Source organism: Athene noctua, chromosome 22, assembly GCF_965140245.1.
Source record: "Athene noctua chromosome 22, bAthNoc1.hap1.1, whole genome shotgun sequence".
Taxonomy (NCBI): domain Eukaryota; kingdom Metazoa; phylum Chordata; class Aves; order Strigiformes; family Strigidae; genus Athene; species Athene noctua.
The window spans coordinates 8,388,812-8,411,498 of NC_134058.1; the positions used below are offsets into that span (position 1 = coordinate 8,388,812).

General features: G+C 64.7%; 2 protein-coding genes across 8 annotated transcripts in view; both read right to left on the reverse strand.

Moving 5' to 3' along the window:
* USP48 (ubiquitin specific peptidase 48) overlaps positions 1-1,795 on the reverse strand; it is a 30,452-nt gene extending 28,657 nt beyond the window's left edge. For 6 of the 7 annotated variants that reach the window (XR_012635003.1, XR_012635004.1, XM_074924699.1 and 3 more), the window contains exons 1-3: positions 1,574-1,795; positions 706-826; positions 309-465 (exon numbers count right to left, since the gene is read on the reverse strand). Coding sequence is in view for 5 of the 7 variants with exons in the window: in XM_074924699.1 (XP_074780800.1) it covers positions 309-465; positions 706-826; positions 1,574-1,707 (412 nt within the window). In the remaining 2 variants the exon portion in view is untranslated. The remainder of the gene's footprint in view (positions 1-308; positions 466-705; positions 827-1,573) is intronic. The other variant, XM_074924696.1, reaches the window with a different exon arrangement.
* A 445-nt stretch (positions 1,796-2,240) lies between these two features.
* The window catches only part of HSPG2 (heparan sulfate proteoglycan 2), a 38,771-nt gene continuing 18,324 nt past the window's right edge, over positions 2,241-22,687 (reverse strand). Inside the window, exons 39-93 of the mRNA XM_074925135.1 lie at positions 22,515-22,642; positions 22,358-22,444; positions 21,128-21,354; positions 20,932-21,042; positions 20,751-20,851; positions 18,977-19,157; positions 18,469-18,591; positions 18,247-18,405; positions 17,714-17,856; positions 17,483-17,627; positions 17,258-17,403; positions 17,028-17,166; positions 16,795-16,949; positions 16,376-16,505; positions 16,049-16,230; positions 15,703-15,826; positions 15,332-15,513; positions 14,939-15,077; positions 14,706-14,857; positions 14,471-14,609; positions 14,239-14,390; positions 14,015-14,153; positions 13,779-13,930; positions 13,550-13,694; positions 13,324-13,475; positions 13,101-13,263; positions 12,866-13,009; positions 12,657-12,791; positions 12,194-12,375; positions 11,921-12,113; positions 11,651-11,830; positions 10,539-10,827; positions 10,285-10,458; positions 10,105-10,202; positions 9,168-9,434; positions 8,979-9,091; positions 8,755-8,902; positions 8,552-8,668; positions 8,200-8,284; positions 7,968-8,112; positions 7,788-7,887; positions 7,599-7,708; positions 7,417-7,525; positions 7,243-7,341; positions 6,533-6,754; positions 5,668-5,900; positions 5,395-5,572; positions 4,370-4,492; positions 4,224-4,277; positions 4,036-4,111; positions 3,845-3,923; positions 3,666-3,736; positions 3,497-3,580; positions 3,326-3,429; positions 2,241-2,697 (exon numbers count right to left, since the gene is read on the reverse strand). Of these exons, the coding sequence (XP_074781236.1) occupies positions 2,534-2,697; positions 3,326-3,429; positions 3,497-3,580; positions 3,666-3,736; positions 3,845-3,923; positions 4,036-4,111; positions 4,224-4,277; positions 4,370-4,492; positions 5,395-5,572; positions 5,668-5,900; positions 6,533-6,754; positions 7,243-7,341; positions 7,417-7,525; positions 7,599-7,708; positions 7,788-7,887; positions 7,968-8,112; positions 8,200-8,284; positions 8,552-8,668; positions 8,755-8,902; positions 8,979-9,091; positions 9,168-9,434; positions 10,105-10,202; positions 10,285-10,458; positions 10,539-10,827; positions 11,651-11,830; positions 11,921-12,113; positions 12,194-12,375; positions 12,657-12,791; positions 12,866-13,009; positions 13,101-13,263; positions 13,324-13,475; positions 13,550-13,694; positions 13,779-13,930; positions 14,015-14,153; positions 14,239-14,390; positions 14,471-14,609; positions 14,706-14,857; positions 14,939-15,077; positions 15,332-15,513; positions 15,703-15,826; positions 16,049-16,230; positions 16,376-16,505; positions 16,795-16,949; positions 17,028-17,166; positions 17,258-17,403; positions 17,483-17,627; positions 17,714-17,856; positions 18,247-18,405; positions 18,469-18,591; positions 18,977-19,157; positions 20,751-20,851; positions 20,932-21,042; positions 21,128-21,354; positions 22,358-22,444; positions 22,515-22,642 (7,872 nt within the window). The 3' untranslated portion in view covers positions 2,241-2,533. The remainder of the gene's footprint in view (positions 2,698-3,325; positions 3,430-3,496; positions 3,581-3,665; positions 3,737-3,844; positions 3,924-4,035; positions 4,112-4,223; positions 4,278-4,369; positions 4,493-5,394; positions 5,573-5,667; positions 5,901-6,532; positions 6,755-7,242; positions 7,342-7,416; positions 7,526-7,598; positions 7,709-7,787; positions 7,888-7,967; positions 8,113-8,199; positions 8,285-8,551; positions 8,669-8,754; positions 8,903-8,978; positions 9,092-9,167; positions 9,435-10,104; positions 10,203-10,284; positions 10,459-10,538; positions 10,828-11,650; positions 11,831-11,920; positions 12,114-12,193; positions 12,376-12,656; positions 12,792-12,865; positions 13,010-13,100; positions 13,264-13,323; positions 13,476-13,549; positions 13,695-13,778; positions 13,931-14,014; positions 14,154-14,238; positions 14,391-14,470; positions 14,610-14,705; positions 14,858-14,938; positions 15,078-15,331; positions 15,514-15,702; positions 15,827-16,048; positions 16,231-16,375; positions 16,506-16,794; positions 16,950-17,027; positions 17,167-17,257; positions 17,404-17,482; positions 17,628-17,713; positions 17,857-18,246; positions 18,406-18,468; positions 18,592-18,976; positions 19,158-20,750; positions 20,852-20,931; positions 21,043-21,127; positions 21,355-22,357; positions 22,445-22,514; positions 22,643-22,687) is intronic.

Here is a 22,687-nt window from a genome sequence, read left to right on the forward strand (position 1 = left end):
CATGCTTCCACCATCATTAAAGTGGGAACCAGTGTGGGGAGCAGCCCGACAAGAAACAAACCCAAATCGGATTTTTCAAGCAGATCAGATCACTCCCGATTTAAGAAACAACTTGGATAAAGGTTAGTTCATACCCAGAAGCTGGGTGAGGGACTCAAAAACAACGGTGTGGAGACTGGATGAGCGACTGTAGCTTCACCCATCAACTCTCCCAATAAATATTATCCCAAAGCTAATGCCAGCATGAAAAATTTTAGGAGAAAATGAGGAAAACCACTGCCATTTGCAGCTGATGACCTTTCACCCACCTTTGTCTTTTGGGATGCCCTCTCCGGCCACGTACTCGCTGCAGGTGCTGGGACACAAGTAGAGAGCTTGCCGGAGCTCCAAGTTAAGAAACCACATCTGCAAGAAAGTGTTCACGTAGCACGTGGCGCCGAGGTTCGTTAAGCCCACGAACGCGTTCTGGCGTAAGAGAGAAAGCAACAGTCGTCACTCGTCGCTGTGGAGGAGCAAGCAGAAATCCAGCAGTTGGGGCGGCCACTTTAAGGCTGTTTTGTCGGAAAAACGCCGCTCCGGCATCGTACAAACAGCCACATCCCAAACTCCCTGGCTACAGGAGGGACACGAGGTGTCACCTCGCCTCATCCCCATCTTTCCCTGGGGACCAGGAAGGGCAGGGGATGCTTCTGAGGGGAGCGATACCTTCTTACGGCGCTCGTAGTTGGGGTCATCGATGTTGTGGAAGCTGTTCTCGTCTATCTCTCCCAGCCAGACGTGCTCCCCGATGCCCACCAAGCAGTTGGGGTTCCCCCGGCAGTTCCTCCTGTAGAGCCAGCACCCGCCCCAAACTGTCACCCCCGCGGAAGGGACACTCTTGTCCCTTGGAGGGGTGTAATCATGGGGGATGAGGACAACGAGGGGGACCCCATAATGTTAAACAGAGTGACCAGGGTGAGACATGGGTCCCCCCCTAAACAGTGGTTATGGGTGAACAAGGAGATGGAGGACTTGGGGGGAGGGGAAAGGGGATCCCAAGTAAGAGTACAGGACCCAGGGAGGTCCCCTACATCTGGGGAGACAGGCAGGGAGAGGGGGGTCCCACACCACCCCAGGGAGGCCCCCTGTATCTGAGGAGTCAGACAGGGAGAGGGGAGTCCCCTACAACCCCGGGGAGATCCCCGACATCTGGGGAGACAGGCACGGAGAAGGGGGTCCCCTACATCTAGGAAACCAGGCAGGGAGAGAGGCCCCTCACAACCCTGGGGCATGGGGGTCCCAAAGAAGCGAATATGAGGGGTCCCCACCGACCCTGAGGGACCCATAAAGCGCAGCGTGCTTCCCCAACCTCACGGGAGGGAGGAGGAACGTGGGGTCCCCCCAGCCCCGGGGGGCGAGGACCCCAGAGAAGGGAGCGGGGGAGCCCCCAGACCCTAAATAGGGAGGTGGAGGAGAGGTTAGGAGTCCCCTACAGTCCTGAGGGAGTAGATATGGGGCGGGAGGGAGGCAGCGGGACGCCCCGCGAGGAGAGAGGGCCCGGGGGGAGGGAAGGGGAGGGAAGGGCCGGCGGTACCGGCAGGCGCCGCGCTGGCAGGGCTCCAGCCGGACGCGGTAGGCCGCTTCGATGTGCTCCTGCGCCACCGCCTCGGGCGGCACCGTCTCGGTCCAGCGCCACGCCGCCTTCTCCAGCTGCAGCCGCGGCGCCATCGCCGCCGCCGCCACCGCCGCCGCCTCCTCCGGCCCGGGCCTGCCCCGGCCCACGGCCCCTGCCCGGTCGCACCCGGCCCCTCCCGCCGCTGCCGCCGCCGCCGCCGCCGTCAAGGCCAGTGACGTCACGAGTGCGACGCCCAGACGGGCGCGAGGCGCTGACGACAACGGGCTGCGACGCGCGACGCGCCGGGGGCGGGGCCTGGGCGGCTCCGCACGGCCCGGGGCGGGAGCGGAGCGGGGCCCGGCTGGGGGCGGTGTGCTGCCGTAACCCCCGAACCCGCACACACCCCAGCAACCGCACCCCAGTACCGCAGCCCAGTACCGCAGCCCAGTACCGCAGCCCTTCCATACCCCCGCACCCCCTACCGTACCCCCCGTGCCAGAACCCCCCCGCACCCCGATACCATAGCCGGTCCCTACCCCTGGCCCCTCAGGCCATAATCCCCCCTGCACCCCCCCATACCATGCCCCCCCCCAGCACACACCCCCGCCCGGCGCAGCCCCCCCAGACACGGCAGCCGCGCTGGTTGTCTCTCTCCTTTAATAGCTGTCCCCGCGGGGGGGCCCCGCCAGCACCCCGATTGTCCCTCGCGCCCCCACCCCACCACCACCCTGGGGGGGGGCACCCAGGCGGCCCGGCCGTCCCGGCACAGTTTTGGGGGGACGGTGGGGAGGGGGGTGTAAACATTTTTGGGGGTCCCGGCCCCCCCCTCCCCGGAGTCATCCCGGGGCAGCAAAGCACCGTTTCCTCCTGACTTTTTTTTTTTTTTGGAAAAGAATAAAATTGACCAAATTGCCCCCAAAATACATTTGGGGGGGGGCGTTAGGAGGGGCAGGGGGCAGCAGGTGACCCCCCCACCGCGCCGTGCCGCAGGTCGATGGGGTGTCGGGGGGCCCCGGCGGACGCCAGCGCCAGCCCCCGCAGGCACCCGGTGATGCCGGAGGTGAACTTGCCGGCCGTCAGGCTGCGGGGGTCCGGGGCACCGCCTGCGCGGGGACACGGGGGACGTGGGGGTGGGGAACCGCCCGGGCTCGCCCGGTGGCCTGTCCTGGGTCTCCTTCCCACATCCCATCCCACATCCAATCAGTGTTCACACGCCGCGTCTGCTCCGTGGTCCCAGCTCATGTCCATGCCGTGTCCCGTCCCGTGTCCCACATGTCCCATCCCGTGTCCCACCATCTGTCCCATCTCATGTCCATCCTGTGTCCCATCCAGTGCCCACCCCATGGCCCATCCCGTGGCCATCCTGTGCCCTGTCCCATCATGTGTCCCCTACCCATGTCCCACCCCGTGCCCTCCCCATGTCCACCCAACATCCTCTCCCACATTCCACCATGTGTCCCCTTCCCATGTCCCCACCCCATCTAGTGTCCATTCCATGTCCCACCCCATGTCCCCTCCTGGGTCCCATCCCAAGTGCCATCATGTAACCCCTCCCATGACCCACCCCATGGCCATCCTGTGTCCCATGTCCTGTGTCCCATCCCATGTCCCCTCCTGTGTCCCACCATCTGTCCCACCCTTGTCCCAGCCCCTGTTCCACTGAGTTTCCATCCCATGTCCCAGCCCACGTCCCACCCCGTGTCCCCCCATGTCCCCTGGGTGCCACCGTACCCACGTAGACGCTGCCCTGGGTGTTGGCCATGATGTTGGCTCCTGGTGACTCTCCACTCACTGGCTCCTCCCCGTCCACTTGCAGCCACCCGCGCCGTCCCTCTCTGCATGGCACCCATCAGCACCCGCACCCTGACCCCCACCCCGACCCCCACCCTGACCCCCACCCACCTCGTCACCACCACCCGGTGCCACTCCCCATCGTTGATGGGGTCTTCGGAAACGATGGTGGCCTCGCCGCTGCCCAGCTGGTAGCTGCAGGGGTGACGTGGGCTCAGCTCAGGGAGCACCCTCGGGTGGCACAGGGCACCCTTGGGTGACACCAGCTCCCCCCGCTCACCTGAACACCAGGTGCCCATCCTTCAAGCCAAGGCCGATGAAATCTTTGGCTTTGCCACCCTCACTGGGCTCCTGCGGGCACAGCGGGGTGATGAGCGACGTGGGGGGCACCCTGACCCCCACCCTAAGGGGCGCTCAGCACCCCGGTCCCCTCCCTGGCGGTGCCCCCGCCCCGCTCACCGCCCCGTGCCACAGCAGCAGCCCGTCGGCGCTGCCTGTCCGCAGCTCCAGCTCGATGGCTTCGGGTGCCTCGGGGGGGCTGCAAGAAGAGGGGCCGAGCTGGGTGGGTGCAGCACCCTGAGGGGGGGCGCAGCACCCTGGGCAGGGTGAAACGGCACGAGTGGGGGTGCCCCGTCCCCTGTGTCACTCACCCACGGGGAAAGAGGTGACCGGGCAGGGCCAGGTAGGCGCCGTCACGGAAAGCAGCGCTGAACTGTCCGGGGGCGTCTGCGGGGGGGAAGAGGGGGGGTGGGGGGGTGAGGGGGGGGCACACGCAGCTGCCACCCCCGCGACATGGCTTTTGGGTGCAAAAAAGGGGGAAATGGGGACAGGGACTTACCTCCTCCCCCGCTGCCTTCCTGCCAGTCCTGCTCCAGCTCTGCCAGCGCCAAGCCTGTGGGCGAAGCGGGGTTAGGGACAGGGTGGCCTGTGTCCCCACCCCCCCCGCCGTGTCCCCAGAGTGTCCCCAAGTGTCCCCGCACTCACTGTGCTGGCAGTAGGGGCCGGCGTAGCCCTGCGGGCAGAGGCAGGCATTGCCCTTGCAGGTGCCGCCGTGCAGGCAGGGGTTGCGGTGCAGGCAGCGGTCCTCCTCCTGCTCGCAGCGCGGCCCTGGGGACACGGCGGGGGACACCGGGTGACGCGAGGGTGGTCAGACACCCCCACCGCCCCCAGGGCCTGTCCTTGCGCGCATGCGCAAGGCGAGCGCACGCGTGTGAGCACGTGTGCACCCACGGCACCCCCAGAGCACACCCGTGCACACATGCAAACACACCTGTGGCAGCGGAAGCACCCACGTGCAAACTGCACCTGGCGCAGAGCACACGCGTGTGCGAGAGGCACGACCACATGGGTGGCAGATGCCCCCCAGCACACCACACGCACCCACGGCAGATACACATGCGTGCACACGCGATGCACACAGGCGTGCACAGCGGACACATGCAGCAGATGCACCTACTCGCAGGGCACATGCATGCACACGTACACATGCATCTGTAGCACACGTACATGCACAGTGCACACGCATGCACAGCACATACGTGCACATATACATGTATGGCACATGTGTGCACTGCAGGGATGCACGCAGAGGGTGTGCGCACGCACAACACACATGTTCATGCATACACAGTGTACACACATGATGCATGCACAGCACGTGTGCACTGCACAGACACACAGTGCACACGCGTGCACAACACACATGCACACATACATGTACAGCATGTGTGCACACCACACAGGTGCATGCAGAGGGCACACACATGCACAACACACACGTGCACACATCCACATGCAGAGCACGTGCATGCCCAGCACACACAACACGCAGCACGTGTGTTTCACAGCGCACACGCTTCCACTCCCAGTGCACACACGTGCTCCGCACACACGCACGCTGCGCACATGCGTGGTCTCTGCAGATGCCCTGCACACGCGTACACACGCTGACAGGCACAGCGCCCACGTGCAAACCGCACACGCGTGTGAGCTGCCCCCCCGGGACTCACCGCGGAAGCCGGGGGGGCAGAGGCAGCGGTAGGCGGGGGGGCCGGCGGGCAGGGGCAGGCAGCGGCCCCCGTGCAGGCAGGGAGCCGGCAGGCAGGGCGAGCTCTGCCCGCACTGCCCCACGCCGCGGCTCTGCAGGAAGCTGTAGGACAGATCCACCTTCTTCCCATTGATGGACACCTGGGGGGCACCAAAGGGGGGGCCGGGTTCAACCTCTGCCCTCCGCCTCCGCAGGGGACCCCCATGCCCGGGATGGGGGGCTTGGGGGGTCTCACCTCTCCGATGCAGCCGCGGAAGGAAGCGTTGGTTGGGGGGCGCAGGGGGGGTTCGGTGCCCCCCAGGTAAAGGGGCGAGCGGAGGTTGAGGCCTTGGCTCTTGCCGGGCGAGGAGCGCTTCACCGGGGGGGTGTCATCCACCCACAGCGTCCCGTCCTTGTGCACCCGCTCGGCTGTCACCCGGTGCCAGCGGCCGAGTGTCACCGGCTCCGAGCTCCGGAGCACCGCCGGGCCTGTGGGGACGGGAGGGTGGCATCAAGGGGACGCCCAGTGGTGACAGAGGACCCCCGTGACACCAGGGGACCCCACTGATGTCCACAGACGCTGGTAGTATCTGGGGACCAGAGTGATGCCAGGGGACAGGCGTGGTGTGACAGTGATGTTTGGGGACAATGGCAGTGCCAGGGGACACCAGTGATGACAGGACACCCTGGTGACATTTGGGGACCCTGGTGATGCCCAGGGACCCTAGCACTGCCTGGAGATGACAGCATCACTGAGAGACCCTAGTGATGAGCCAGGGGGACCCAAGTGACACTAAGGGACACCAGGGATGCCAAGGGGGACCCCACTGATGCCCAGGGACCCTGGCAGCACCTGGGGACCTCCCATGATGCCAAGGGACCCCTGGTGACACCAGGGGACCCCGGTGACACTTGGGGACCCCAGCAGTGCCAAAGGACTCGGGTGATGCCTGGGGACCCCAATGACACCAAGGGACCTCTGTCACACTTGGGGACCCCAGTGGCTCCTGCTGCAGCTCAGGGACCCCTACACTGCCAGCAGACCCCACCGATGCCACCCCACCTCTACCTGGGGTTCCCAGTGCCACCAGCCCTGCCCCAGTGTCACCGTGCCAGCCCACCTGAGCCCAGCTCGTAGCGGAACTCGAGGTGGCCACCGGCCATGACCAAGGCGACAAAGTCCTCGACGGGGGCGGCTTTGCCGGCGCTGAAGAGCAGGAGCCCGTCGGGGGCCAGCGGCAGGAACTCGGCCTCCACCCGCAGCTCGTGGTGGACGTTGGTGAGGGGCGGGTAGGAGACGAAGGCGCCCGCCTCGCCGAAGGACGGCACGCTCACCGCCTCGCCTGCGGCACCCCCGCGTCAGCGCGCGCCGGGGGGACGACTCCTCCAGCCCACGGGGCCCATCTCCCCAGGGTGGTCCCCAGACCCACGTCTGTGTCCCCAGGGTGTCCCCAGCCATGTCCCCATCTCCCCAGGGTGGTCCCAGTTCCTGCCCATCTCCCCAGGGTGGTGCCAAGCCCATGCCTGTGTCCCCAAGGTGGACCCCAGCCATGTCCCCATGTCCCCAGGGTGGTCCCAGCCCTGTGTCCATCTCCCCATGGTGGTCCCCAGACCCATGCCTATGTCCCCAGCCATGTCCCCACATCCCCAAGATGGTCTCAGCCATGTCCCCATCTCCCCAGGGTGGTCCCCAGCCCCATGCTCATGTCCCCAGGGTGGTCCCCAGCCATGTCCCCATCTCCCCAGGATGGTCCCAGTCCTGCACCCATCTCCCCGGGATGGTCCCCACCCCATGCCCATGTCCCCCGACCCCGCTGTCCCCATCGCTCACCCTCCGTGCACCGCTCCCCGGCCTTGCCCAGGTGGCAGCGGCAGGTATAGCCCTGCCCGTCCGGCCGGTTGACACAGGTGGCATCAGGCCCGCATGCCTCTGTAGGGTGACAAGTGATGAGCACCCATCCAGGGAGGAACATCAGAGTGACATCCCCAAGGGACGGGCACCCACCTGGGTGACAATGCAAAGCCTGCGAGTACTCGCAGTTGCTGCCGGTGAAGCCGTGGGGACAGCGGCAGATGTAGGTGCCACTCTCGGCGTCCTGGCACACGCCACCATTCTGGGGGGGGGGGTGACATGGGTGTCAGCTATGGGTGGGGATGGGTGGGCATCACACCTCACCCCATCCTCACCTGGCACGGCCGGTCCTGGCACGTGGGACAACTGGTGACACCGTGCGCCTGCAGGTCCATGTCCCCAAAGGCCACCTCCTCCCCTTGGATGCGGAGCTGGCGCACGCAGCCTGTGGAGGGATGGAAATGTTGGGGGGGTGACATGATGCTCATCCCCCCACCGGTGCCCCCCCAAAACGCATCACTCACCCATAAAACCACGACTGAGTCCTGTCTTAGTCACGGCACCAAAATCGGGGTACCCCCCCAGGTACAGCTCCTCGTTCAGATCCAGCCCTTGAAACTTCCCCTGCAGGCACAAGTGGGTGGGCACCACTTCCAGCACCCTGACCCCCACCCAATACACATCAACCCTCTCCTAAAAAGTACCTGGGAGGTCCCGTTAACGGGGGGGTGCCCATCCAGCGCCAGCGAGCCCCGGGTGAGGTTGCGGAGGAGGCGGACGGTGTGGTACTCGCCCAACCGCAGCGGCGTCGGGTGCCGGATGGTGGCCATGCCCGAACCAGCGTCAAACCTTATTTTTTTGGGGGGTACAATAGGTGTGGGTAGGTGCTGGCACCCACCTGCCCCACCCTCTTTAGCACCCACTCATGGCTCTCACCTAAATTCGGGGCGGCCGCCCACCAAACCAAAGGAGATGAAGTCGGCGCCGCTGGTTTTCCGCTGCCCGTTGTAAAGGAGAAGTCCTGTGGAGTGGCAGCGGGTCAGGCAGGATGGTGCCCACCCCGGGCAGGGAGGGGGGGGGTACATCCATGGGGACCCCAAAATACCCCCAGGATGGAGGAGAAACCCCTCCACAAGTTGGGGGAGAGCTTAGTTGAATCAAGGAGAGTTAAAGGAGGGAGAGGGGAGGGTGGAGGGAGGGAGGGAGGGCGAGCAAAGGGAGGAGGAAATGACGGAGGGGACATAGGGGGGGACACATGAGGGGACACGGGGGTCCTGTTGGCGCTCACCGTCAGCAGCGTCAGGTCGGAAGGTGATGAGGATCTCGAACCTCTTGTAGGCATCCTTGATGGTGGGCAGGGGGAGGAAGGAGTGGGGTGTCTGCCCGAAATAGGGGACCAGGCGGTCTGTGGGGAAGGGTGGGTCAGGAGGGGTGGGGGTACATTGCCCCCCACGACCCTCCCCGTCCATCTGTCCATCTGTCTGTCCTCACCTCGGACCTTGAGGATGTAGTAAGCTGTCTCCTGGCCGCGGCGGTTGGCGGCAGCACAGGCGTAGACACCAGCGTCCTCGTGGTGCACGGCCGGCAGCGTCAGGATGTTCCCCTCCACCCTGGCACCCGCCGGCAGCTCTCCCTCCAGCTGCAGCAGAGCAATCAGCACCCATAGGGTGTCCCCCAATCCCCTGCACCCCCATCCCTGCATCCCTCCATCTCACCTTGCTCCAGGTGATCTCCGGCACCGGGAAGCCGGATGCCAAGCATGGCAAAACAGCTGCTGAACCCACTGAGACCTCCTTCACCTCTGGCTGCCCGGCGATTTGGGGGGCGGCTGGGGACACACGAAGGTGTCACCACCCTGCAGTGCCACCACCTGTACGTCCCCAGCTCTGTGTCCCCACCCTCACCTTGAACGTGGAGGATGACATGGGACTGGACGGTGCCCACAGCGTTGGTGGCGGTGCAGCGGTACTGCCCGGCGTCCGCCCGTTCTACCCGTTCGATGGTGAGGGTGCCGGCACGGACCAGCACCCCGGGGCGGATACGGCCCCCCACTTTGCTCCAGGTGACGTGGGGACGGGGTTCACCCAAACCCAGGCACTCCAGCTCCACTGCTGTCCCTGCCAGCACCGTCTGCACCGCCGTCCGGATGTTGATCAGGGCCCTGGGGAGAGCTTAGGGGGGACAGGGGGGTTTTGGGGTGCCCTCCTGGCATGGAGGAGACATTGCAGTCTGGGGTGCCAATCAGAGGAGTGAGAGGTGGGAAGAAATGAGGTGCTCATGGGCATGGGGAGACCACTGGGGTGGCTGTAGGTATGGAGAGAGACTGGGGGTGTTGGGGTGCCCATGGGCATGGGGAGAGACTGGGGGTATTGGGGTACTCACAGGCATGTGGAGATATGGGGTGCACCAGGGTGCTGATGGGTGTGGGCAGAGATTGAGGGTACTGGGGTGCCCACAGGCATTTGGAGAGACTGGGGGTGTTTGGGTTCCCATGGGCATAGGGAGAAATGGGAGATACTGGCGTGTCCATTGGCATGGGTAGCATCTGGGGGTACTGGGGTCCCTGTGGGCATGGGGAGAGATTTGGGGTACTGGAGTGCCCACGAGTGTTGGGAGAGACAGGGGGTACCGAGGTGCCCTCTGAGATGTGGGGAGAAATGGGGAGTACCAGGGTGCCCATGGGTGCAGGGAGATGGGGGGTCCCGAGGTGCCCACGGACATGAGGGGATGGGTCACAGGCACCCCTGGGTTTGGGGAGATGGGGGCTCCCAGGGTGCCAGTGTTCCTGGGGTGCAGGTGAGGGGGTGCCTGCGTCCCGTGGTGTACGGGTGTCACTCCTACCCTGGACGGTGAGGGTGGCCCTGTCCTCCGCCTGCCCGCCCGGGGCGCTGGCCCGGCACACGTACACCCCCTGCGCCCCCCACGCCAGCTCCGGCATCCTGCGGGGACACAGCCGGGGTGTGGGACACCACGGGGGGCGCAGGCAGGGGGGATCCCACCGCCCTGTCCCCCTCTCCTTACCGCAGCACCCCATCCCGCACAGTGTGGGTGGGGGGCAGCTCCCCACCGTCCTTCAGCCACTCCAGACGTGCCCGGGGGTCTCCGGAGACGGTGCAGGCGAATTCAGCGGTGCCGCCCACCCCCTTGATGAGGGTCCCCGGTGTCACCCGCACTGTCAAGGGACCACTGCTGGCATCCCCACCATCACCGGCATCACCTGGGCAGGATGCAAAACCCTGATGGTACCCCCGCTGGCACAGGCATCCCCGGCGTGTGGCAGCCCCGTGGCAGGGCGGGGCTCACCGTGGACAGCCACGTGGGCAAAGGTCTCGGCGGTGCCGACACGGTTGGTGACGAGGCAGCGGTAGGTGCCGGCGTCAGCGGGCAGCGCCGGGCTGATGCGGAGGAGGCCGGCGCGGTGGATGACGCGTGCTGAGAGGCTGCCGTTGACCTTGTTCCAAGCGTAGAGCAGCGGCGGGGTGCCGTGGGCCAAGCACTGCACCTGCAGCGCGTCGCCGGCGCGCACCGCCGTCTCCTCCGGCAGGCTGGTGGCGTATGGCGGCGCTGCGGGGACAGCCAGTACCGTCAGCACTCGGCCACGGCCGGGATGGGGCAATGAATGGGTCAACAGGGCAAGGAGATCATCGGTGGGAGGGTGGGGTGGAGATGGATGGACCAGAGATGGATGGATCCACGAGGTAAGGGATGGGTGGAGGAGTTAAGAGATGGAGAGATGGATTTGAGTTGGGCTGGAGGAGTGATGGATGGATCCACCAGAAAGGAATGGATGGAGGAGCTTGGGAGAAGATGGAGAGATGGGTGTGTGCAGGGATGGATGAGATGGATGAATCCACCAGGAAGGGATGGATGGAGGGGTGTGAGGAGATGGAGAGGTGGATGTGAGCTGGTATGATGAGCGATGGATGAATCCACAAGGAAAGGGTGGATGGAGAAGTTTGAGAGATGGGTGTGAGCTGGGATGGACAAGAGATGGGTGGGTCCACAAGGAAGAGGTTGATGGAGGGGTGTGAGAGGAGACGGAGAGATGGGTGTGAGCTGGGATGGGTGAGTGATGGATGGATCCATGAACAGGGGATGGATGGAGGAGAGAGCAGTAGAGATGGATGTGCATGGGGACGGGACAAGTGGATGGACACACCCATGGGAAGGGCTGGATGACAGAGCTCGAGAGGAGATGGAGATGAGGATGAGTGCTGGGATGGAGCAAGGATGGGTCCACGAGGAAGCGCTGGATGGGAGAGCGGGAACGGCGATGGAGATTGCCACGTGCAGAGGAAGGACAGAGAGGAGCCAAGGATGGGTGATGGCAACAGCGGAGATGGCAGGAGGGACCCAGGGGCACCCCAACCCCCCCCCACCCCCTTACACTCCACGTCGAGGGTGACGAAGACCTCAGCGAAGCCGGCAGGGCTGCTGGCATTGCAGATGTACTGGCCCGAGTCCTGCTGCGCAGCGCGGGGGATGACCAAGGTGCCGTTCACCACCTGGTGCTGCCAGGGCAGGGGTGCCCGCAGCTTCGACCACTCGATCCGGGGTGCCGGCTCTCCTACGGACAACACAGGTGCCCATCACCGTGGCATCAGGGTGCCACGGCTGTAGAACCCTCCCCTGCCACCGTCCTCCATCCTCCCCGTACCTCTGGCCATGCAGTGCAGTGTGGCGGTGTCCCCGGCCACCACGGTGACGGTGGGTGGTGCGGTGACCTCAGGGGCACCGGGGTGCCGCTGGGCCGTCTCCACGTTGACGTCCACCCGGGCTTGCGCCGAACCCAAGGCGCTGTGTGCCGTGCAGACATAGGTCCCGGCGTGCTCCGGCTTGGCTGGTGAGAGCTGGTGGAGCGGGGCCAGGGTGGGTGGTGAGCCCTGGGCACCCACCTGCGCCCCACAGCACCCCAGGGTGCCCTGCTGACCTGCAGGATGGCCTGGCTGTCCATGTGCAGCAGCGTTTGGTGCTCCACCTTCTGCCGGGAGCCCAACCGGCTCCAGCGCACCAGCGGCCGCGGTTCGCCCCGGCCAAGGCACTCCAGGCTGAGGGATTTGCCTTCCTTCACTGTCACAGGGCCTGGTGGCATCACCGACACCGTGGGGGCACCTGGAGAAGGGGGAGGACATCAGCGTGGGGATAGGGACACCACCACTCCAGGAGCACCTGAAGCATGGAGAGGACACGGGGATAGGGACACCAGCACCCCGGGGGCATCTGGAACACACAGAGGACACCAGCATGGGGACAGGGACAAGGACACTACCACCCCAGGGGCATCTGGAGCACAGGGGAGACACCAACATAGAGATAGTGACGGGGACACCACCATGCCAGAGGCATCTGAAGCGCATGGGGACAGGGACAGAGCCACTCTGGCCACCTCGCACCTTGCACCAGGAGGTTGACGACGCTGCTGGCGACACCAAAGCGGTTGGAGGCCACACAGTGGTAGGCACCCTGGTTGCCCACGTGGGCACCGGTGATGGATATGACCGAACCGTTGGCGCTGATCTTCACGTTGTCTGGGCAAGAAGGAGCCGTCGATACCAGGGCCACCCTGGGGACCGCGCTGGGGCCACCCTGGGGACCACCATACCTTGGAGATGTTGGCCAGGTCCCATCCGCCAAGTGACATTGATGGGCCGGGCACCGTCATGGACACGGCACTTGAAGGTGGCATCCTCGCCCGGTGCCACCGCCATGCTGTGAGGGTCAATGGAGATAATGGGGCTCTGCAGACCTGCAGGGACAAAGGGCCAGAGAAGCCACCAGTCACCCATGTCCCCCATCTCCCTCCCCGGCGTCCCCTATCACCCTGTGGCCACACTCACGGTAGCTGGAGCTGTCACGGGAGCTGACGGTGACAGCGATGGTGGCCTCACGGGAGACACTGCCCGTGTCTGCCCGGCACACATACTCCCCTGAATCAGCCACCGAGAGCTGTGACAGCCGCAGGCGGGACCCTGAAACCTGGGGACACGATGGCAGGGCATGGTGGCATCAACCAAACCACCCATGGCCACCATCCCTCACCCTGCTGGTGTCCCCACCTACCTGGTGCTTGGCTGGGAGGGACCCACCACGCTTGTACCAGGTGATGGTGGCCTGTCCCTGGCTGGCCACCACGCAGTCCAGGTCCAGGGTCTGTCCCTCGGTGACAGAGGACGCCGAGGACTCGATGCGGATGGGCGGCGTGACGCCGGTGGCTGCGTGGGCAGTGAAGGGTAAACGTCCCCACGGGTCCCTGTCACCTACCAGGACCCACTCCCCAAAGGGTGACACTCACGGTGGGATGGGTTGGCTCCATCATCGATGGTGACGACAAGGGATGTCTCCTGCGTGACGCCACCCGATGTCACCCGGCACACGTACTCCCCTGAATCAGCTGCTGTCACCTGGGGGATGCGCAGGCGGGTGCCCGACACCTTGGAGGGGACAATTTGGGGATAAGTCAGCACCAGAGAGCAGGGGATGGGACAAATTTAGGGTGACCCCACTCTGCACCCTACCTGGTGGCCAGCGGGCAGGGAGCCACCGCGCTTGTACCACGTCACGGTGGAGGGGCCGGATCCCGCCACTACGCAGTTGAGGTCCAGGATCTGTCCCTCAGCGATGGCCGAGGACAAGGACTCGATGCGGAGGGGCTGGGAGACACCAGAGGCTGGGGGAGGACAGGGAAAAGGGACATTTGTCACGACGGTGGCACCCATCTGTCCCCAAGCGCTGCCCTCTTGCTTGCACTCACGGTAATAGGTGCCAGCTCCACCGGGCACAGTGACAATGACAGATGCCTCCTGTGTGACGGTTCCCAGGGTCACCCGGCACACGTACTCCCCCGAATCAGCCACCGACACCTGGACAAGGCGCAGGCGGGTCCCTGACACCTGCGGAGGTGACAAGTTGGGGACACATCAGTGTCTGACATGGAGCTGTGCCCTGCAGGGTGATGCCACCTCCCCAGCGTCCCACCTGGCTGTTGGGGGGCAGAGCCCCCCCACGCCGGTACCAGGTGACGTGGGGGTGACCCTGTCCTGCCACCATGCAGTTGAGGTCCAGGGTCTGTCCTTCGGTGACGGTGGCAGATGAGGTCTCAATTCTCACTGGTGGCGTGACACCAACGGCTGGGAGTGGCAATGGGGTCAGTAGGGCAGGCACCATGGCCCCATCGTGTCCCCATGTCACCTCCCACCCATCCCAGTACCGTAAGAGGAGCCAGCGCCGGTCTGGATGGTGACAATGAGGGACGTCTCATGTGTGACACCGCCTGATGTCACCCGGCACACGTACTCCCCTGAATCAGCCGCCGTCACCTGGGGGATGCGCAGGCGGGTGCCTGATACCTGGTGAAGTGACACATGTGAGAAAGAGAACACAAAGCCCTCACCCCCCCAAAAAATCCCTTTTCCACCCCAAAATGCTTATCTGGTGTCCCCTACCTGGTGCTTGGCTGGGAGGGACCCGCCACGCTTGTACCAGGTGACGGTGGCCTGACCCTGCCTGGCCACGATGCAGTTGAGGTCCAGGGTCTGGCCCTCGGCCACGGAGGAGGACGAAGACTCGATGCGCACCGGGGGGGTGACACCAATGGCTGGGGACAGAGATGGGAGGGTCACCCCAAGGACCATGGCATGGTCCCCCAGTCCCCTGTCACTTCCTGGTCCCCACTCACGGTAGGCGCTGGCACTGTTGGGCTGGATCGTTACCATGATGGAGATTTCCTTGGTGGTGGCCCCGCTGGTCACCCGGCACACGTACTCGCCTGAGTCAGCCGCTGTCACCTGCAGCAGCCGCAGCCGGGAGCCAGACACCTGCAGGGAGGGGACATGGGGGTCACAGGGGCCACCTGAGCTTGCACAGAGCCATCAGCGGTTGCACAGGGCCATTTGCGATTGCACAAGGCCACTCAAGCTTGCACAGGGCCACCTGGGCTTGCATGGAGCCACTTGGGCTTGCACAGGCCACCTGGGCTTCCATGGGGCCACCTGGGCTACTTGGGCTTGCACAGAGCCATGGGTTAACTCCAATCACCCCCCTTGGGGACATCCCCCTCCATGTCCCCTACCTGGTGCTTCGCCGGGAGCGACCCGCCACGCTTGTACCAGGTGACAGTGGCCTGTGCAGGGCTGGCGATGACACAGTTGAGATCCAGGGTCTGGCCCTCGGCCACGGGGGATGACAAGGACGAGGACTCGATGCGCAGGGGGGTCGTGCTGCCCGGGGCTGGGGACCAAGATGGGTTAGAGACTGTGGCCATCACCACATGTGACCCTCCAAGGGACACCAGGAGCTCAGGAAGCCGCAATGGGCACACCCATGGGTGGCTTCCCCAGGGAACGATTCATCCCAGACGTGGGGACACTGCAGGGCAGTGCCACACACCCATGGGTAACCTCCCCCATCACCCCCATCCCCACTCACGGTAGGCGCTGGCACTGCTGGGCTGGATTGTCACCACGATGGAGGTTTCCTTGGTGGTGGCCCCACTGGTCACCCGGCACACATACTCGCCCGAGTCAGCCGCTGTCACCTGCAGCAGCCGCAGCCGGGAGCCGGACACCTGCAGGGAGGGGACACGGGGCATTTGGGCTTCCATGAGGCTGCTGGGGCTTGCGCAGGGCCATTTGAGCTTGTATGGGCCACCTGGGCTTGCACAGGCCACCTGACCTTGCACGGGGCCACTTGAACTTACATGTGGCCACCTAACCTTGCATGGGGCCACCTGGCCTTACACGGGCTACTCAGGCTTGCACAGGGCTGTGGGTCAATCCCAACCACCCACCTTGGGGACATCCCCCTCCATGTCCCCTACCTGGTGCTTGGCCGGGAGGGACCCGCCACGCTTGTACCAGGTGACGGTGGCCTGTGTGGGGCTGGCAATGACGCAGTTGAGGTCCAGGGTCTGGCCCTCGGCCACAGCAGAGGATGGCGACTCGATGCGCAGGGGAGTCGCGCTGCCCGGCGCTGGGGACCGAGACAAGAGGGTGACACCAGTGACCACAGCAGAGCGCTGCCAGCACGGGCATGGGAGAGCTGTCTCAGTGCCGTGGCACATGGGGACCCCCTGCTGTGGCACTGTCACCCCCCCGTCCCCACTCACGGTAGGCGCTGGCGCTGCTGGGCTGGATTGTCACCATGACAGCAGTTTCCTTAGTGGTGGCCCCGCTGGTCACCCGGCACACGTACTCGCCCGAGTCGGCTGCTGTCACCTGCAGCAGCCGCAGCCGGGAGCCAGACACCTGCAGGGAGGGGACACGGGGGCCATTTGGGCTTCCATGGGGCTGCTGCGGCTTGCATGGGGCCATTTGGGCTTGTACGGGGGACACTGGGCTTGCTCAGGCTCGCACAAGTGCCATCTGGGCTTACATAGAGCCACTTGGGCTTGCAAAAGTGCCAGCTGGGCTTGCATAGGCCACCTGGGCTTGCACAGGGCCACCTGGGTTGACATGAGGCCACCCAAGCTTACATGGGTCTGTGAATCAACCCCAACCACCCGCCTTGGGCACATGACCCTCCGTTGTCCCCTACCTGGTGCTTGGCCGGGAGGGCCCCCCCACGCTTGTACCAGGTGACAGTGGCCTGTCCCTGCCCAGCCACCACGCAGTTGAGGTCCAGACTTTGTCCCTCGGCCACTGTGGATGAGGACGCTTCAATCCGGACGGGGACACCTGAAGCTGGTGGCCCTGGGGGGGGAAGACAGAGCTGTGACAACCTGTCTGTGACCAGCATGTCCCCCCCAGTGCCACTGAGCCCAGTCTCACCGTAGGATGAACCAGATCCGGCCACGACGGTGACAATGACAGATGCCTCCCGGACAGTGGTCCCCAAGCTCACCCGACACACGTACTCCCCTGAATCAGCTGCCGTGACATGGGGGACACGGAGCCGGGACCCTGAAACCTGGGGTTGGGGACATGCACAGTGTCACATCGCAGGGGACAGGGCAGGATTCAGGGTGCTGCCCGCGCTGCCTGTGCTGCCTGCACCCTACCTGGTGGCCGGTGGGCAGGGAGCTGCCACGCTTGTACCACGTCACGGTGGCAGGGCTGGATCCTGCCACCACGCAGTCAAGGTCCAGCGTCTGTCCCTCGGTGACGGATGGGGACGAGGACTCGATGCGGACGGGTGGTGCTGTCCCTGCAAGGAGGAAAAGGGGGGACACGGGTGGGTTGCAGCCCCCCTGAAACTGTCCCCGAACCCTGCTGGTGTCCCCCACCTGCCTCACCTGGCACCACTGCCACCTCAATGGCGGCGCGGGCCGTGCCAGCGGTGCTGGTGCCCACGCAGAGGTAGATGCCACCGTCGGCCACTGTCACGGCGGGGATGACCAGTGTGGCGATGTCGGCGTGTTCGGCGCGGGACTGCGGCACGAGGGTGGGTGTGAGCAGCACCCACAGTGCACCCACATCCCCCTGGGAGCACCCAAGGGTGCCAGCACCCTGCTCACCTGCGGCGGTAGGGTTCCCCCCTGCTTCTCCCAGGTGATGGTGGCAGTGGGCGACCCCGAGACCCGGCAGTAGAGTCGCACCGTGGAGCCCTCCTGCACCTCCGTCCGCTCCGGGCTCACCTGCACCTGGGGTGTGCCGGCTGCTGCAGGAAGTGGGGGGTCAGGGTGGCACAGGGTGCTGATGGGGCATGGTGGGGACAATGGGGATGATGGGGGTGACATGAATGAGGCAGGTGATGTGGGTGATGGAGACAATGGGGGATGAAGGGGATGATGGAGGTGGTGGTGACAGAGATGATGAGGATGATGTGGGGGTCATGGGGATGACAGGGCTGATGAGGGTGGTGGAGATGATGGGGGTGACAGGGATGATGGGGGTGACAGGGGTGATGCCAACAATGGGGCTGGTGGGGACAACGGGGCTGATGGAAATGGAGGATGCGGATGATGGGGGGTGACAATGATGATGTACATGATGAGGATGGGGACGATGGGGACAAGGGGGTGACAGGGACGCTGGGGACGACGCTCACCTTGCACGCGGAGGAAGGCCCGTGCCGTGTGCTGCCCGGCGCTGCTGCGCGCTCGACACGCGTAGTGCCCCTCGTCGGCGGGTTCCACGGCGCCAAAACGCAGCGTCCCCCCCTGCACCACCGCCCGCGGCGGGAGCGTGCCTGAGGGGACACGGCCCACTGTCACTCCCGCTTGCCGTGTCCCCAAGCTGGTGCACCCCCTCATCCCCAGCAGGCACCTACCGAGCCACTCAAGGGTGGGTGGGGGGCTGCCGGTGACCACGCAGCGGAACTCAGCCGGCTGCCCCGGTGCCACGCTCAGCTGCGCCGGCTCCACGGCGGCGGTGGGGGCGGCGGCGGTGCCGGCTGCGGTGAGACCCGGGGGGGGTGTGCTCAGGGCTCACCGGGGCCCCCCCACCATGGCGCTGGGCCCAGGTGGTGGGGACGGTGAGAAGCAGGGAAGGGGGAGTGGTGCGGCACGGCTGGCAGCGGGGTGTGCGGTGGAGCCCCAGCATGCAGTGGGTTGGGGGAGCACATGGACTGACCCCCCCGCTCGGACTCCCCCTGCGGTGACTCACCTGGTCTGTGCCCCTCCATAAACTCAACGGGTCCGTAAAACATCTGCGTCTTCGAGGGGGCTGCAAGAAGGCGCCAGTCTCAGGCGAGCGTGCCCATCACCCTGGCGTCTGGGCGCCAAGCGTGCCCGTCACCCTCCCTTCCCCCCCAGCATCGGGGCGCCCCGCGGGCTCACCCTGGACGTAGAGTGTGGCCGTGCCCTCATCCATGTCCAGCATGTTGGAGCCGGTGCAGACGTAGACGCCGGCGTCCTCAGGCCGCACGCTGCGCAGGGTGAGGATGCCGTTGAAATCCACAGCACCAGGCGGCAGCGTCCCGTGGTTCTGCCGCGTCCACACCAGGGTGTAGGCGGGCGACTAGCGGGGAGAGAGGGAGAGGCTTGAGGCCACGGGGATGGGCACGTGGAGTTGGTGGAGGGAAGAGCTGCTGGGGATGGAGGGGCTGCACAGGGGGTACCCACAGGGGAGAGGTGGGCACCCAAGGGTGTTCACAGAATCACAGAATCATTCAGGTTGGAAAAGCCCCGCGGGGTCATCGAGTCCAACCCTCAGCCTGACTCTACAAAGTTCTCCCCCACCCCACATCCCCCCCCAGCTCATCCAAACAGCCCTTAAACACCCCCAGGGATGGGGACTCCCCCCTCCCTGGGCAGCCTGTTCCACTCTCTGACCACTCTTGCTGGGAAACATTTTTTCCTCATGTCCAGTCTGACCCTCCCCTGTCACAGTTTCAAGCCGTTCCCTCTTGTTCTGTCACTAATTCCCTGTGGGCAGAGCCCAGCCCCAGCCTCTCTGCAATGTCCTGTCAGGAGCTGCAGAGAGGGATGAGGGCTCCCCTCAGCCTCCTCCTCCTCACACTGAACACTCCCAGCTCCTTCACTGGCTCCTCACAGGATTGATTCTCCAGCCCTTCCCCAGCCTCGTTGCCCTCCTCTGCCCTCGCTCCAGCCCCTCGAGATCTCTCTGGGATTGAGGTGCCCAAACCTGGACACAACCCTCCAGGTGTGGCCTCACCAGTGCAGAGCACAGGGGGACTGTCACCTCCCTGCTTCTGCTGGTCACACTATTGCTGATACAAGCCAGGATGCCGTTGGCTTTCTTGGCCACGGACACACTGCTGGCTCATGTTCAGCTGCTTGTCAATGAGACCCCCCTGATCCTTCTCCTCCAGACAGCTCCAGCCACCCCTCCCTGAGCCTGTAGCCATGCAGGGGGTGGTTGTGGCCCAAGGGCAGGACCTGGCACTTGCCCTTGTTGAAGCTCATCCCGTTGACGTTGGCCACCGATCCAATCTATCCCAGTCTCTCTGCAGAGCCTCCCTGACCTCATGCAGATCGACACTGCCGCTTCACTTGGTGCCATCTGCAAACTCACTGGTGACACACTCTGTGTCCTTACCCAGATCATCAGTAGAGAGGTTGAACAGAAACGGTCCCAACACCAAGCCCTGAGGACACCACTTGTGACCGGCCGCCAGCTGGATTTAGCTCCACTGACCACCACTCTCCGGGACTGATGTGTTGATGTGTCTCACAGTTACATGGGCACACAAGGGGGCTTGGGGGGTCCATAGGGCTGCGTGGGCACCCAAGAGTGCCTCTGTGCCCTGCACGGCCCCGTGGGCACCTAGGGGTGTCTCTCTACTCTGTGGGACTAGCTGGGCACCCAGGGGTATCCACATGTCTTGCAGGGCCTTAGGGGCACCCAGGGGCACTTGCATGTCCTGCATAGCCAGGTGGGCACCCAGGGGTGTCCTTCTGCCCTGCATGACCCCACAGGCACCCAAGGGTGCTCATGTGCCCTGTGTGATCAGGCGGGCACCCAGGGGTGTCCCTATGCACCCTGCGTGTCCCTGTGGGCACCAAAAGGTATCTCTGTGCCCTGTACGTCCCCATGGGCACCCAAGGGTGCCTGCATGCCCCCCGCCATGCCACACCCCCCTTGGCTCACCTTGCTCTTGGCAGTACAGACAAAGGTGACATCGGCCCCAGGCTTCACCCGCTGCACCCGCTTCTCCTCCACGGTGACAGTGATGGGTTTGCCTGGAGTCTCTGTGCCAAGACGGGAAAGCTGAGCCCCCTCCGCTTCATCCCCGTGCATCCTGTCCCCCACCTCGGTGACAGTGACCTACCGGTGACAATGACCTCGGCGCGGCTGGCGTTGCTGTGCCGCAGGTTGCGGCAGGAGCAGACGTAGACGCCGGCTTCAGAGGGCTGGATGCTGGCGAAGTGCAGCTCCTCGCCTAGAGGGGGGGACACACGGGTGATACCCCGCGTCCCCTCCACCTTGGGGACACCCCGATGCGTCCCCCAAAGGCACCCCAATACCTTGTTGCCGGCTCTGGGCGCCCTCGGGGAGGGGTCGCCCATCTTCTCGCGCCCAGTGGTAATAGAAGGGGGGGTCGCCGCTGGCCTGGCACCGCAGGGTGACGGCGCTGCCCTGGGCCACCGTGGTGCGTGGCGGGTGGACACGGACAGCCAGGGGGGGCGGGGACCCCCCGGGGACACACGCCTGGCCACGTGCTGTGGGGTCCCCCACATAGCCAGGTGCACAGCTGCGGGGGAAAAGGGGGTGAGCGTAATGGGGGGGGAGGCACAGGGGGTATATTGGGGTGCATATATTGGGGTGAGCCCATCGGGGTGAGGGTATTGGGGGGTGTTTTGGGGTGACCATATTGGGGTGCATATAGCAGGGCGAGTCAGCAGGGTGGGTATAGCAGGGTGAGCCTATTGGGGTGGGTATATTGGAGTGAGCACATCGGGTGGGAATATTGAGGTGAGTATATTGGGGTGCATACAGCGGGGTGAGTCCTTTAGGATGCATATATCGGGGTGAGTACATAGGGGTGGGAATATTGGGGTGAGTACATCAGGGTGGGTATAGGAGGAGAACATCGGGGTGAGACTATCAGGGTGAGGCCATCAGGGTGGTTATATTGGGGTGAGCACCTTGGGGTGGGTATATCAGGGTGGTGAGCACATCAGGGTGGGTATATCGGGGTGAGCCCATCAGGGAAGGTATATGGGGGTGAGCCCATTGGGGTGAGTATGTTGGGGTGAGCCCATCGGGGTGGGTATAGGTGGGTGGGTATATTGGGGTGAGCCCATCGGGGTGAGCACTTTGGGGTGGGTATATTGGGGTGACCACATCCGGATGGCTGTATCAGGGTGGGTATATTGGGGTGACCATTTCGGGGTGAGCCCATCAGGGTGGGGTTTTGGGGTCAGCCCGTCGGGGTGAGCACTTTGGGGTGGGTATATTCGGGTGAGCCCATCAGGGTGAGTATAGGAGGGTGGGTATATTGGGGTGAGACATGAGGGTCAGCACTTTGGGGTGGGTATATTGGGGTGAGCACTTTGGAGTGGGTATATGGGGGTGAGCCCATCGGGGTGAGTATGTTGGGGTGGATATATTGGGGGAACCACATCAGGGTGGGTATATTGGGGTGAGCCCATGGGGGTGAGCACATCAGGGTGGGTATATCAGGGTGAGCCTTTCGGGGTGAGCCCATCGGGGTAGGGTTTTGGGGGTGTCAGCCACCCCACCACAGCTCTCACCGCTCACAGTACTGCCCGGCGTAGCCCGGCTCGCAGGCGGTGCAGCGGTACCCGCCGCCTCCCAAACTCTCGCAGGTCCTGGAGAACCTGCGGGGACAGGGTGAGGTGGGGGGGTGTCCCCTCCCCAGCACCCCTTTGCTCCGGCTCTGGCACTCACTGGTTTTCGGGGTACGGGAGGGGACAGGCGCAGGGTTGGCAGTCCTCAGGGGTGCCGGCGGTGGCATCCCCGTAAAAACCAGGGGCACATTGGTCACAGAAATCCCCTGCTGTGTTGTGCAAGCATCCCTGGGGGGGACACACACAAATTGGGGGGGTCACAGCTGGGATGAG